The sequence below is a fragment of the Melanerpes formicivorus genome, unplaced genomic scaffold (assembly GCF_026170545.1).
Source record: "Melanerpes formicivorus ecotype bairdi unplaced genomic scaffold, bMelFor1.0.p_v2 SCAF_17, whole genome shotgun sequence".
Classification (NCBI taxonomy): Eukaryota; Metazoa; Chordata; class Aves; order Piciformes; family Picidae; genus Melanerpes; species Melanerpes formicivorus.
The window spans coordinates 12,138,999-12,153,361 of NW_027142369.1; the positions used below are offsets into that span (position 1 = coordinate 12,138,999).

The 14,363-nt window shown below is 46.1% G+C and overlaps 1 protein-coding gene across 1 annotated transcript in view; it reads left to right on the forward strand.

The window, feature by feature from the left end:
• Positions 1-7,167: 7,167 nt before the first annotated feature.
• RTN1 (reticulon 1) overlaps positions 7,168-14,363 on the forward strand; it is a 129,789-nt gene continuing 122,593 nt past the window's right edge. The window contains exon 1 of the mRNA XM_068148963.1: positions 7,168-7,518. Coding sequence (XP_068005064.1) covers positions 7,329-7,518 — 190 coding nt within the window. The 5' untranslated portion in view covers positions 7,168-7,328. The remainder of the gene's footprint in view (positions 7,519-14,363) is intronic.

The following is a 14,363-nucleotide window of genomic DNA, read 5'->3' on the forward strand; positions in this document are numbered from 1 at the left end:
AAGATCCTGTCACTGTTTTTCCTTCTAAAATTCCCTGTTCAGAAAAACAGAGGCAATCCTCACTGCTCCTAGAGTGGCTGTCGATGTCGAGGGGATGAAGGACAGAGCAGTCACTCAGGCTTACCCGGGGAAGGCACCACCTTTAATCACATTTCATTACAACTGGAGGGCTAGAGATGCTGAAAGCTCTCACATGATGGGGGAATTAAAGGGCCAGGCAGCGACTTTATGTGCTCTTGTGGTATGACTATAGCCAGGCAGACATCAGAGCAATGAACTGTTTGCTACAGACTATGGCTATGAGCTTTGAGAGGTAAGGAAGGTTAAATTACACAATATGCAGTAAAAATGCTACTATTTAGACTCTGGTATTATTAAAGATGCACTTACAAGAGGCCCCAGTTGAATCAATCTCCCCATTTTACAGCAGTTGTAAGAGACGGACCTCTCCAGGTGATCATTTTCCCAGCTGCAGTTTTGGACTGAGTTTGCAGCTGTTCATTACAAAGGAGAGCACACCCTACACAGCTGTCTGAGAACCTATGTTTAAACTTCTTTCCTGGGCTTACCCAGTTTTGCTGTTGCTTTGCTGGCACTGAGATGCTTGTGCTTTCAGTAGCAAAACTAGGGCCAAGACCCACCAGCTAACACAGAAACTTAATTGGATTTACAAAGCAGCACTGGGATAGGAGTCTGTGTCATGGGTGGACCACTAGATGGATAAGGAACTGGCTTGATGGCCGCACCCAAAGAGTGGCTGTCAATGGCTCCATGTCCCAGTGGAGGCCAGTGACAAGCGGAGTCCCTCAGGGATCAGTCCTGGGACCTGTCTTATTCAACATCTTTGTGGGGGACATGGACAGTGGCATTGAGTGCACCCTCAGCAAGTTTGCTGATGACACCAAGCTGTGTGGTGCAGCAGACACGCTAGAGGGAAGGGAGGCCATCCAGAGGGACCTTGACAGGCTGGAGAGGTGGGCACAAGCCAACCTTATGAAGTTCAATAAGAGCAAGTGCAGGGTCCTGCATCTGGGTCGAGGCAATCCCAGGCACAAATACAGGCTGGGCAGTGACTGGCTGGAGGGTAGCCCAGCCCTGAGGAGAGAGACTTGGAGGTGCTGGTGGACAAAAAGCTCAACATGAGCTCTCAATGTGCACTTGCAGCCCGCAAAGCCAATCAGATCCTGCGCTGCATCAGAAGTGTGGCTAGCAGGTCGAGGGAGGTGATCCTCCCCCTCTACTCAGCCCTGGTGAGACCCCACCTGGAGTACTGTGTCCAGTTCTGGAGCCCCGATTACAAGAGGGGTGTGGAGGTGCTGGAACGTGTCCAGAGAAGGGCCACAAGGATGATCAGAGGGCTGGAGCACCTCTCCTATGAGGACAGACTGAAGGAGTTGGGGTTGTTCAGACTGGAGAAGAGAAGGCTCCGAGGTGACCTAATTGTGGCCTTCTAGTATCTGAAGGGGGCCTATAGGAAGGCTGGGGAAGGACTTCTCAGGATCTCAGGTAGTGATAGGACTAGGGGGAATGGAATGAAGCTAGAGGTGGGGAGATTCAGGCTAGATGTGAGGAGGAGGTTCTTCCCCATGAGAGTGGTGAGACCCTGGAATGGGTTGTCCAGGGAGGTGGTCGAGGCCCCGTCCCTGGAGGTGTTTAAGAGCAGGCTGGATGAGGCTCTGTCCAGCCTGATCTAGTGTGGGGTGTCCCTGCCCATGGCAGGGGGGTTGGAACTAGATGATCTGTGTGGTCCCTTCCAACCCAGAATGAAACTATGAAACTATGGGTCCCAGGAGCGATGTGAGGGAAATGGAGAGGTTGATGATGCTTTGGAAGTTCTGTAGGAGGTTGGGTTATCTCTTTCAAGGCCTGAAGCATTTGAAATGGGAAGACTAGATGAAAAGGATCTTGAAGAGGCTGTCTGGCCCTTCTTCATTGTGAGAGCTTGTGGAGATGGAGAAGGAGAAGGTGTGATGACCAAAGGTCCAAGGGGCTCCTTTGGAAGGACCACTGTGATGGATGTATGGCCTTTGCTGTAGGGAGAGCCACCACCTCTGGTCAGCTTTTCTCTCAGACCATCTATTCCTTTGTAGTGACAGTTCTGAGTAGTTTGGCTTGCCCAGGAGGAGTCATTATTCTCACGAGGGTTCCAGCATTGCTTTGGGAATCCCAGTAGCTCCCTGTGACTTGTAGGGCAAGTGTCTGACTGGTTTACCCCACAATATGGCTCCTGGGGATTCTATCTCTCTGTGCCCAAGTGAGAGCTGATTGAACACAGTGGAAGGAAATTTGTGGACACTGGCCAGGCCAGTGCTGTCATACATTCACAGAGATCTGCCTCTCTGGGGGAGAGGTGTGAGACACACATGGAAACCAGGTGGTTTGCGCTGTAGATCTGGGGAATTGAAAACCAAATTGGAGCTGCTACAGTGCTGGAGTCTTTTTCATGTGGTAGGAGAAGGTTGTTTTACTTATCCTAATTTTTCCTATTTATGTCAGAAGAGTGCCTCCCCCCCCCGCTTTCCCCCCCCCTTCCTGTTGTAATTCATTTATTCTTAACCATCAAGAATGAATCCTCAAGGAAGAGAAGGGGATTTATTTATTTATTATTTCAGAAGCCGTTGATATACTCTGCCAGGTCCTGTGTTCTTTGCCAGTAATGTTGCATCTGAGAACAAAAACCCCTCGAGGTTCAAAGTCTCTTTGGCCCAGCAGCACACATCAATCCCAGAACACAAAGGGCTATAATGGAAAGAGAAACAATTTGTATGTATATGTTTTCAGGCTTCATACATTCAGGGGCTTATAATGTCCAAAGGGAAGAGTGAAAGAATCAAATACCAATAAGCAGAGCAAGATGAGCCTCACACAAGTCAGTTTTCAGCGCAACACAATACAAACTACCCAGAGCTTCTGCAAATTTGTTGGAAACAAATAAATCATCTCTGTTCCTTTGTGCTGAGTATTAATGAAACTCACACCTCTCTTAAGCATGTTTGATTGAATCTTCATCCATCCTGATCTCCTTGCCAGGGGCCAGGAATCTTAAAAAAGCCTGACACATCTCTAGTGACTTAACCTTACATGTGACAGTCCAGGTTATGCCAAGTTCAACGATTTCTGTGCAAGCACACAAAATGGATCCATCAAGCCTTCTGAATATTATCCTGTTGTTCCTGTTGATTTTTTCCTTTTAGTTCAACCAAAGATTTGCTATCAGAGTAGTGTATACCACACCTGTGATGCTCAGTAGGAGCCCAAGATTTGTACTGAAGGTTTGAAGTCAAACTTCTGTTTTCCCACCTCATATTACATGATGATGAGCAGGGCTGATTGTATTGCATGAGACTGTTCCAGGTCACCCAGGACTCTACAGGAACTAGTGAAATAAACCCCTGGGTTGCACTGCAGTTGGGATCCATGAAGCAAACCCACTTTTTGGTTTGTTTTTTTTTTTTTTTTTTCTCTATTTATGTACTTGTCCCAGCTTGTCCCTATTTCAATAAGCAGAGCACACAAGTCTGCACTCTTTCCTCTACCTCTTCTGCTATAGTAGCACTGCCTGTATTCATGCCAGCAGCCTTCATATTGTGATAACCTTTTTGGCCTGTAGAAATGAATCATTCCTAGCTGGTGTGCAAAAATTCTGATGACCTTTGTGATCACGTATTTCTCACAGAACAGAGCTATCAGGGGCTTGGTGCTCCTACAGGCCTTCTCCTGAGCCATCCAATACATTACCAACTTGCACTAATAGTGTCACAGGACTGCCCCAAAGAGTGATAGACACAAAACCAGGGCTTCTGATCAAGGTCATGTATTGACATCTATGGGAAGACATATTTTTGAAAACCTATTATCTATCATTAACATCCTTAATAGTAACTTTAAAGTCAACAGTCTTGCTGGAATCAGAATCACAGAATCATAGTCATTTTGGTTGGAAGAGACCTTTAAGACCATTGAATCCAATCATCAACTTAACAGTGCCAGGTCACCAATAAACTATGTCACTCAGCACCACATCTACATGGCTCTTACCAGGGATACCTCCAGGGATGGTTACTCCACCACTGCCTTGGGACACATGAGCCAGGGCCTGACAACCCTTCTGGGGAAGAAATTTTCCCTAATATTCAACCTATCTGGTGCAACTTGATGTCATTTTCTCTCATCCTATCGCTTGTTACTTGGGAGAACAGACGAACTCCCACCTCACTACAGTCTCCTTTCAGGTAGTTGTAAAGTGTCCAGTTAGTTTCCTTTTCTTCTGCTGGAAAATTCAGACCAACCTACCCCAGGTCCCTCAGCTGCTTCTCATAAGATTTGTTCTCTAAACCTTTCATCGGTTGTGTACCCTTCTCCGGACACATCCCAGCACCTCAGTGCCCTTCTTGAAGAGAGAAGGCCCAAAACTGAACCCAGTATTTGAGGTGCAGCCTCATTTGTGTGTAGTACAGGGGGACAATCACTTTTCTTCTCCTGCAGGCCACATTATTTCTTATACAAGCCAGGATGTTTGCCTTCTTGGCCACCTGGGCACACTGATGGCTCATGTTCACATAATCATATAATTCATATGATCAGACAATCCACTGTGCATGACATGGTACCTGACAAAGGGGAAATTGTGAATTTGCTCAGGAGGTGAGCTTTAGATGTGGGATTTGGCCATACAAACATGGCGACTAAAATGTTATACTAGTGAACTGCAGCGAACACCATCCTATCTTGACTGAAACAAAGATAGTCCAATGAGCCTGCACGTTTGGGGCAGGCTTAGCACGCTGGAGGGCATGTTTTCACCATCATTCCATGATGACATTAAATAATGCTTAATTAAGAAATGCTTTATATGTGATTTACAGGGGAGTCAGAATTCATGAGGGGTTCATCAGATCTCTCTCCAGAAAAAAAAATTGAGGGTGGTATCAAAGATACATTTTCTTTCTCAAAGTGTCTTTGGATGAAGTAACTCACAAGTAAAGTACAATTTGACATGTGGGGCAACACCTACCTCTTTAATTGTTTTAACTAAGCAATGGCTAAACAGGAGATTCCCTGGTAGTCTTTACCTTCTGGATAGCCATATTTCAGCCAAGTGGTTTGCAGTCATTCTCCTGTTCTAGCCCAGATGGTCTTGCATGCTGTGTTAAAGCATGTGTTGCCCAGAAAGTAAACTGACTGATATTGTAATGCTGATGTTGAAATAGGTGCAAGTCATAGAAAAAGAGGCAGTGGGCTTAATCTTCCACACCCCCCCCCCCCCCCCCCCCCCCCCCCCCCCCCCCCCCAGTAATTAATCACACTAGGAAGCTGAGAACGAGAAGTTACTGGTGGTTAGGTCCACACAGTCTGTTGATATCTGCCTCAAGTGCTAACTCACCAACTTATACCATGAGTTTTGAACCATGGTTATCAGAGCAGGCTGAGCCTCAAGAGTCTATTCAGTAACCTATTCAGTATTCCCACAAACTCAGTCAATGACTGTATATCATGATTCATGTTTGCAGAAGCTGTCCCAGAAGACATCAGACCTTACAGGGCAGACAGAAGACTTTATACTTGGTTTATAGCTACTTCTGAAGTGGTTTTCTCTTGACAGTATAGAAACAGTCATGTGATTTCCCTTTCTAAATCCAAATCTTGCTGGTGTTAGCTACAGTACTGCCACAAAAGAATTGTACCATGCAGGCCCAACTAGAATAATTACTCTTTAAAATCACCCTTGCTATTTAAAGCTTGAGACAGCAGTTTATCTGATTTCACAGCAGTGACTTCATTTGCATCAGGATTTAGCTCACCCTATGCATATTACTCACACTTCCGGCTGCAGACCTCCAAAAGGACACTCCTGACTGTGGTCTATCCCACTACAGGAAAGCAGCCCATCTTTGAAAGGTCATGGGGAGCTGGTTCTGAACAGCACAGACTCAGGCAGCAGCAGGACAACTTCCAGAAATACATCCTGGACAGGAATAAGGATAAAGGTGGTGATTCCCTGGGAAGATAACACAAATAGAAATGCTGGAGGCTGCTTCTGAACACTTTTCATCTTACATTTTGGGCTTACCCCAAGTTTCCTTCCTTGTGCTTGGAAAGACTAGAAATGTACAAAATTTTCAAACAAAAGCATAGGCATACGGGAGCTGGAGAGGGTTTGAAGCCTGCCTAGGGATGCTTTGACATGAAGATCAGAGCTGGAGGTCTGTGTTGCAACAGGTAAAGAGCCAGATGAAGGTGAAGACTGCTGGCTGGGGCAATTACTCTACACTTTGTATCCTGATTTGTCACATCAGAAGAGAGAAGTCCTTCTACAAGACAAGAAATTTCTTACTTTGCCCTGCCAGCGTCAGATCTCCATGCAGTGCAGGAATGATCATGTACCATGTATATGACTGTTTCCTAATCTGTAGAAGAATGGCAAGGATACTGTTTCCTTGTGCACCTAAAGGGTGTCACAGATGCTGTGACCCTGAACTTTCACTTTTTCTAAATCTCATGCTGCTCTTACTAACAGCAACAATTTCTTCAAGTTCACACCTCTACTGTAAGCAAGCAAATACAATGGTACATCAAAAAGGGAAAGGGAGAGGGAAAGGGAGCAGGAAAGGGAAAGGGAGCAGACAGACACCTGCTGTGATTTTATTTTGACAAGTGTCGTTTGGCTGCAATAAGCTGTGACCATCTCTCCGGAGTGGCTGCAGACGGAAAGGACTGAACTGGGTAAACAAACCCAGGTGCTCAGGAGTAAAGTACGGCTGGGCTGGGGGACCCGGGCGGGTGAGAGCAGAGGGAATGGGGGAGCTTTTAGGATGCGCTTCGCCGTGAGCTGCCTTCCCTCTCCTCTGCGCCCGGAGAGCTGGCTGTAGCACGCCGTGAGATGCTCTGGAGAGGGTGGGATTCTGAAAGGGTGTGGGGGTGGGGTGGTGGACGGCAGGAGAGGAGAGGAGAGAAGGATAGGAGGAGAGAGGGAGGCGTGTGCTTTCCTGGAAGGGGGCATTTCTTCCCTCACACACAGGCTGATGCCTACCCTGCTGAAGCAGTTAACGGGGCGAGAGCAGCAGCCAGGCTGGCAGATTCCTGCCCTGTGATATGCCAGCCACAGGGTGACGCAAGGGCTGGAAGGCTCCAACTAACAAGCCATTTTCACCTGCGTAATAAGCGCTAGTGGAGATACAGCAGCGGCGGCAGCGGCTCTGAGTCCCCGCAGCCGGCCAGACTCCAGTGCGGCCGCAGCCACCAGGCAGCCCTCGGCGCTCACCGCAGCTGTTTTGGTGGCTCCCGCTGCAGTCTAAGAGCCGGACACCAGCGGCCGCCTCGCAGGCAGCATGTCAGCCCCGCCGGACCCCCAGGACCTGCTGCTGGCGGGCACTGGGGTGCACTGGGCTGAGGACGGGCCGGACCAATGTGCACCTGGGGCTCCGCTGCGGGATGGAGATGGGGCTCAGCAGCAGGAACAGCTGGTTTTCAGCTCGGCCAGGGAACACCCGCCCGTTGCCATGGCGACTGCATCCCCAGGTAAAAGGCGAGGGGTACCCAGGGATGCTCAACAAAGGGACCTTGGTGGCAACATCTCTTGATTGTCTCGCTTCCAATCCTATCCCGGTTCTTCTCCCAGCCTGGTTGCTTGGAAACATTACTGATGAGTTCGTGAGCGCATGTAGGAAAAGAGACAACAACGAGCAATTGCGGCCTTTGCAAATAGTCATTTTTGCTGATGCGGGGGGAGGGAAGATGCAATACCCAGCCAAGTTCCCTAAAGCTCTCTGCTGTTTGGTAGGCAGAGGGCATCCAGATTTCAGTCAAGTGTTGGATCTGGCTTGATGGGGCTCTGTCCTCATTCATCATACACCTGTACACATCAAAGTAGTTGCTTCAGCTATTCCCCACGCACCTGGAATTGCTGCATGCTCTCTGATGTTACTTCAATGTATAGCTTTTAACAGAGTGCCTGTTCTGTAGTGTTTGTATATTTTCTGCATGCTTTTGAGACACATCCTTTTAATCATGGAGTTTTTGGTTGCTCTGTTTTCCTTCTTTAGTGTTTTTTTTAGGTGTGTTTGACTTAATGTGCATTCAGTTTAGCTAGGGTTTGTGCATTCATTGATTTTCAGTTTACTTTTGGGATGTATTTGATTTGCTTTGGTTTAGGGATCTATTATTTAGTGGCTGTGATAATAGCAGGTATATATCTATTAATGAATCCAAGGAGGCTTCAGCTTCCAGTAGCTCCTGGTAGAAACGTTTGGGGAAAAGTGACTCTGTTTCCTTCTTTGTGACACTTCCCTACTTTCTTTCCCATTAACACCCATCAAAGAACCCAGATAGCCAAATAACCCAGCCCTAGGGAAGTTGGTGGATCCCATGTAGATTCCTCTTTTCTGGGAAGCAGAGGTTTCCACTATGCAGCTTGACAGTATTAAACTTGTCTAGAGTAAGTTGAGGGTCAGGGCTTGGGACAGGAGTTGGTCTCCATTATGCAATAGCTGCAGGAGCATTAGGAACTGCGTTTTTGGGCTGAGTCCTTTCTAATCCCCTCCAGTCAATCAGCATGAAGAGGAGCTGGCCAGAAACAACACAGTCTGCAGGACTACGTGTATTATTCCACTGATTCCCATCTGTATGCTTTTTTCAGTGGATGAGTGTGCATCTGTGTGCTCTCAACATGGATGTTCCCCTGGTGCTTTTCTGCCTGGTTAATGCTGCCAAGTTCAGTAGTAAAATGAGTTCTAACACCCATGGGCTGGTGTGGGAAATGTTTTGCTCTTTTGTGTCTTTGGGCAGGCAGCTAATCTGCTGATGTGATGCTGTTCATTTGCTGATCTGGGTGGTAGGTTGTGAAATGTGACTTTTTACTGGAGGGAGAGGCAGATGGCCTGTAATGTGAGGCTGTGTTAGGTGAAGAGGGGCAGGACTGGGGTCTCCAGGTTGGGTTACCTGAAGAGTGCCAGAACATGCAGAAAGGGGAAAGGATTCTGTGAGCTTTTGTTGTTAATTGATGGATAAAAGTATGGCCATGCTGAATCTTAGCGCACAGAACAAAGAGGGGTGGTCTTTTAAATTGTGTAAATTCCCGTTAAGTTGAATGGCTGTAGCACTGCTTATGTTCAGTGAAGGCTTTTCAGGTTTAACCTCATCTGTAGATTCAAGTGTAGAGAATGCAGAGTAGACTGGGGGGGGGGGGGGGGGGGGGGGGGGAAGAAAATTTAGAAAAAAAAAAAGAAAAAAGAGGGAGAGAGAAAGAAAGAAGAAAGGGGGCTTTTGGAATCCTCTGCAAAGGGGCTTCAGACATTTTTGCACGTGTCAAACTGTGGCCAGGTGGAGAAAAAGTGAACAATACAGACTTCCTTGGTATTTGCTAGCTGTGTATTGACAGACTGTCAAAATAGCAATATTGTAATGAATAGCAATGTCTTTAAACATTTCCCATTCTTTCCTTTCTGTTTATTAATGTGACTGTTAGGTGGCTCTGTGTGTGTCTGGCTGGCCATGATAGTCAGAACAGCATCCCAGGCAGTGCAGTATCCCAGGCAGTGCAGTCCTGCGCACACTGTCTCCTTTCCTGTTTGTGGCAGTAGCACCTGTATTTCTGTTTATCATTACCTAGACAGCTACAGCTCTCGCTCCCTTCATGGGGGGCAGGTATTTCAGAAAACTCTGTAATTCTCCTGCTCAGAGAGGAATTCCTGCATGTTCCTCAGCTGTAGGAAAGGATCCAGCAGGAGTTACCTGGATCCAGCAGGAGTTACGTATCTCCAGCAACTTACAAAATTGCCATAAACTCATAACATTCCTTATAGAATCAGGTACACTTTAAACAAACAAGAATGAATCCAAACATGAGTGAACTGGACAGTAGTTTCCAGGTAGTTTCCCAACACATCCCATATCTTCCTCCATACCTCTCAAACCACTTTTTGGTGAAAACCATGGTTTTGCTCTTTGAGGCAAGAGCAGGGTTTGGAGACTGAGAGATTCTCCAGCCTGAAAATAACTGAAAATAAATGGTGGGAATTTATCACAAGTTGTACAGAAGTTTTCTTACATAGCCTAAAATTTTGCAATGTTGCCCTGATCTTGGCTTTTGTTTTAAATTTGAAAACCAGCCAAGGATTGTTGAAAGGTTCAGGAATATTTTCAGGCTGGCCATGGGCCAGGCTTTGAGCCAAACTGGCTTTGTGTCAAAGCCTTGTGAGTGGTTTCTGAATGATGAAAAGCAATGGGTTTCTTTCCTCATTCTTTGGATCAACCAAAATCAGCAATGATTGAGACTGCAGAAAAGAATTCCCACGAGGAGTAGAAAGCTGAGAGATTTCTCAGGCAAAGTTAAGGCAATAAAGAGCTGCAGATCCCACATCTGCAACAGTGAAGACTGACTCCAGTAGCTTCTGGGCAGGAACAAAGCTGTTTCTCTTGCTTTCATACTTAGCCTCTGAATATTTTTGCTGAAAACACTTTTCTCCCTCAAATGGAGACTTTCTTTCTTTCCCAAAGATGAATTTGGTTCAGAGTGAGAGGAGCTTTCAGACAGTGCTTGCAAAGGCTGAAGGCTGCAGCAGCTCTGAAAGGCTGCTGAGCAGTTGCATGTTGGTGAAGAGAGCCCCATGTCACCCAACACACCATCTGGTCACAGATTCTGTTATTTATTTTTATACATCAACAGTGATTAAAATTCCTTGAAGAGAATTATTTCCAAAAATACTACCCAGGCTACTAGGCATTCCCCAGGATAAATACATATGGCTTCCTTCAGAGAATGGCAAAATGTAAGAATGGACAGCATCTCCAGCTGCAGACACCCTTGGGGGGAGAACAAATGGGAAAAGGGGAGGAACTCATATGCATGGTGATTACTATGCTAGGATTTAGGAAGCTGTATGCAGCCTTGTGCAGCATTGATGGATATCTGTAGGGTGAGGTACAGCCAGTAGTGGTATGTCCCTACATCCATATAGCTGGGATTAAGAGGTCTGCCAGCAAGGCCTGCCTGGTGGTACTCGCACTGAGATGCTCTTTGCCTTCAGACTGGCCACAGCAGTCAGGACATCCTTAGCAATCCTGGCCCATTTCTTGCTGTATCCAAAGACAGGTCACAAGTAGGGTCCAGCTGCCCAAGGGAGAGGTGGCCAGTGGCAGAAGAGATGGCATTAATAACTAGGACATGTCTGTGGGGACACAATGGGATGGCAAATACGGCCAACGGCATCCTTTCTGGAACAGCAACCGAGGGTTGATTTGGATCCCCTGGGGTGCCTCAATGGCACAAAAGTCCTATGCTTATGGGACTGAATGACACCCATTTGGTATGTGCCAGCAAGGCAATGTGGAAAGGAAGGACTAGAAGCTGCCTGGATGAGGCAGATGAATTGAGGAACAGCCTCTGTGAGCTGAGGAGCAATGAGATACTAAATCCCAATAATATTTTGTGGTCTGGTGGGTGTAGATGTAGCACACAAGACCACGAAAGTTTGTGGCTCCTGCTGCACTGTGATGAGAATGGACTGTCTAAGCTCAGTGCTTGTAGTAAAGACATTTTCTACCCAACATTCCTAACACACCTGAGTTGTAGAGGTTGAATTTGACATCATGTGCTCTGCATGTACCTGCTCTCACCATTGAGCTAACACATTAACCCCCTGCCTGCAAGGGGCTGCATCAAGGTGCTCCTAATATAAGCCTGTAGTTGTAGTGACAGTGTTGCATCTGTAAATCTGTTTTTTCTCTCCATTACTGGCAGCTTTGCACCTCAACACATAAGTGGTTATTTCTGGTGGTTTTCAAGCAGCTTGGGAGCCCTGTGGTAGAGACCTGGGTTGAGAAAAATGGGTATGAATATGAACATCTGCACTGCTGGGGTTTGGTACTGATGCTTTTCAAAGATGTCGGAGCACAATTAAATGCAGGAGCTTCCCCAAGGCAACTGTCTCAGCTGCTCTCTGGGGCCTTCCCACCCCTTTCCAAGTATTGCTTTAGCAAGAGCTCCCTCTCCCTAATCATCCATGGCAACATGCTGCTCAAGGCTGTGTCCACTTTGAAGGCCAAGATACAAAACCTGATTTTTCAACTTGCAGCAGAAAGAGTCTTGATAGGTGGATTCACTGAGCTATGCAACTGCCACAGGGGAACCTAAGCAGCTGTTTGGAAATATGTCCTTGCTACTAGACAATCTTGCTCAGGTTTAGCCAACTGAGATCTGATTTAGTCTCACTTTGGAAGAGTATATATTCCTGCCAATTCTGTTATAGACATTTTAATCCTCCCTGATTTAGAGATTTACTTTTTAAAACAGTGTTCTCTGCTCCCTGGATTAATCCCTCTGACATACTGGTGTGAATGAAGGTGTTGAATATCATTTGGTACAGGTTCCCCACATTCTCTGTGACTTTGTGAATGCAATCAGATTTTGCAGAGAGGGACAGAAACACAGTGGATTTCTTCTTGGATCCTTCTGTTCCTGTAATTTTCATGAAGCTTGACAAAGCGGCCATTTCATCACAGCCCACAGTCAGTCATCTAAAAAAAATCTTGTTGAAATACCATCCTTCATGCTCACTTGGGTAAAGTAGGAGCAATGGCTTCTATTGGGCTCCTCCAGCAAGCACTCTGCATCTGAGGCTGAAAAGTGCTATTGGAGGTGCACAAACCCTCCTGTTTTAAAATCTGTGCTGCAATGTAATTCTCAACTCCATGCAGATCAAAATGCAGCTCTCTTTGCCCTGTTCCCCATAGGGATGAAGGTAGCTCCATCCCCTTCATGGCTGTAAATGGGTTGAGGAAGAGGATGAGGAAGATGAAAGAGCAGACTAATACCAGGAAGGGTGACTCAACTGCTTTATTTTAATCTTCATCACTCAGGAATGAAATGTTTTATTTATAGGCATGGGGCTGAGGAGGAGAGGTTGTGAAGGAGAGGAATAGTGTGGAGGGGGGAGGGTTTGGATGTCTCAGTTGTGGCAAACATTGGGTTTTGCATGTTGCAGTATTTCCAGGGCTGTGAGTCTCTCCTTGACTGGATGGTTCTCTATATCTCATTGGTGTGAGGGTCCTGGGGGCACATCTGCCTCCTGTTTTTTTTTCTGCAGCACTGTAAATGCCCTTCAACAATGTGCCTTAAATGTCATTTTCCCCAAAAAACTGTAGTGTGCAGCACAGGTACCTCAGCCAGTGCTCCAAGTCTGCCCAGGGATGGTGACCCCAGAAAGTACCTGAGTGATGCCTTTGGCTCAGTTCTAGAAAAGTTTGGGCAGATCCCACAGGTCTATTTATCATGTCTTCATCCCACAGAAGGATGCTGGCCCAGCTGCATGCCCTGCATTGAGTATGATGCTTAGGACTAATGTTTCACTTTGGTTTAGGGCCAGAGACCTGATTTGGTCCTAAGACCTACTTACTTTGTGCTCATTTGTTTTAGCTCAAAGTTCCTGAAATAGCCAAGGAGTTGTGCTGCAGCTCCACATTATCAACAGGGAATGGAGGTTTTTAAATGGGTGACATCTTAGGAACTTACCTCACTTTCCCTCCTGAGTAGTCAGTACCTCTAAAATGGGCCAGGCATGCACTAAGACTTTTTCATTTTTAATGTCGAATTTATGTACTTGTGTCTGTTTTTCATGTCATATTCTATTACTGCCAGGTCAGAGCTGCTTATGAAATTTCGGGGGGGGTTCTTGTTTTTCTTGGCTTGTTTGCTGTTGGATTTTTTTCAAAAGAAAATAGGGCCATCACATAGCAAACCGTGCTTCAAGTAATGAAGCAATTATTTGTAATTAGTTTTCTACTTCAGGGAAAGTAAATATATGTGCTGCTGTAGACTTGGCAGGATTCAGCACTCAGGAACACACCCCGCATTTAGTATTCTTGGGCCTTAAGACACTCATGATTTATGGTCAGCCTGTTCGTCTAAGAACCCTCCTGTACCTTTCAACAGTGAGAATACATACTTGGCACTCACCTGCAACACAAGAGTCAAAATAGAAGAGACCTTAATCACCTGTTTCAGTCCTTCTCATTTCAGGAAAGTATTTAAGATCCCATTCTTAACTGCTTAAAAATGTTGGGATGGCCTTAAGCATATGCACAAGGATAACTATGTGTTTTGATGAATGTAAGGATAAATGAAGTGGAAGTTGTATCATGGATAAACTAGCTTTATTACCCATTAGACCGGACTGCTTCCGCCACTTTTGTGTAACATGGAGGCACTAGCACTTACCTATCTCGTTACAGCACTGTGAAAATTAACATTTCAAGGCATTAGAACTTGTGATGAGAATTATTACAGTGTTGGTGTCATTTATTTTGATCTATTGTATGTGTCCAGATGAGACTAAAAATTGTTGGAAATGACTGCAGCCTTCATAAGC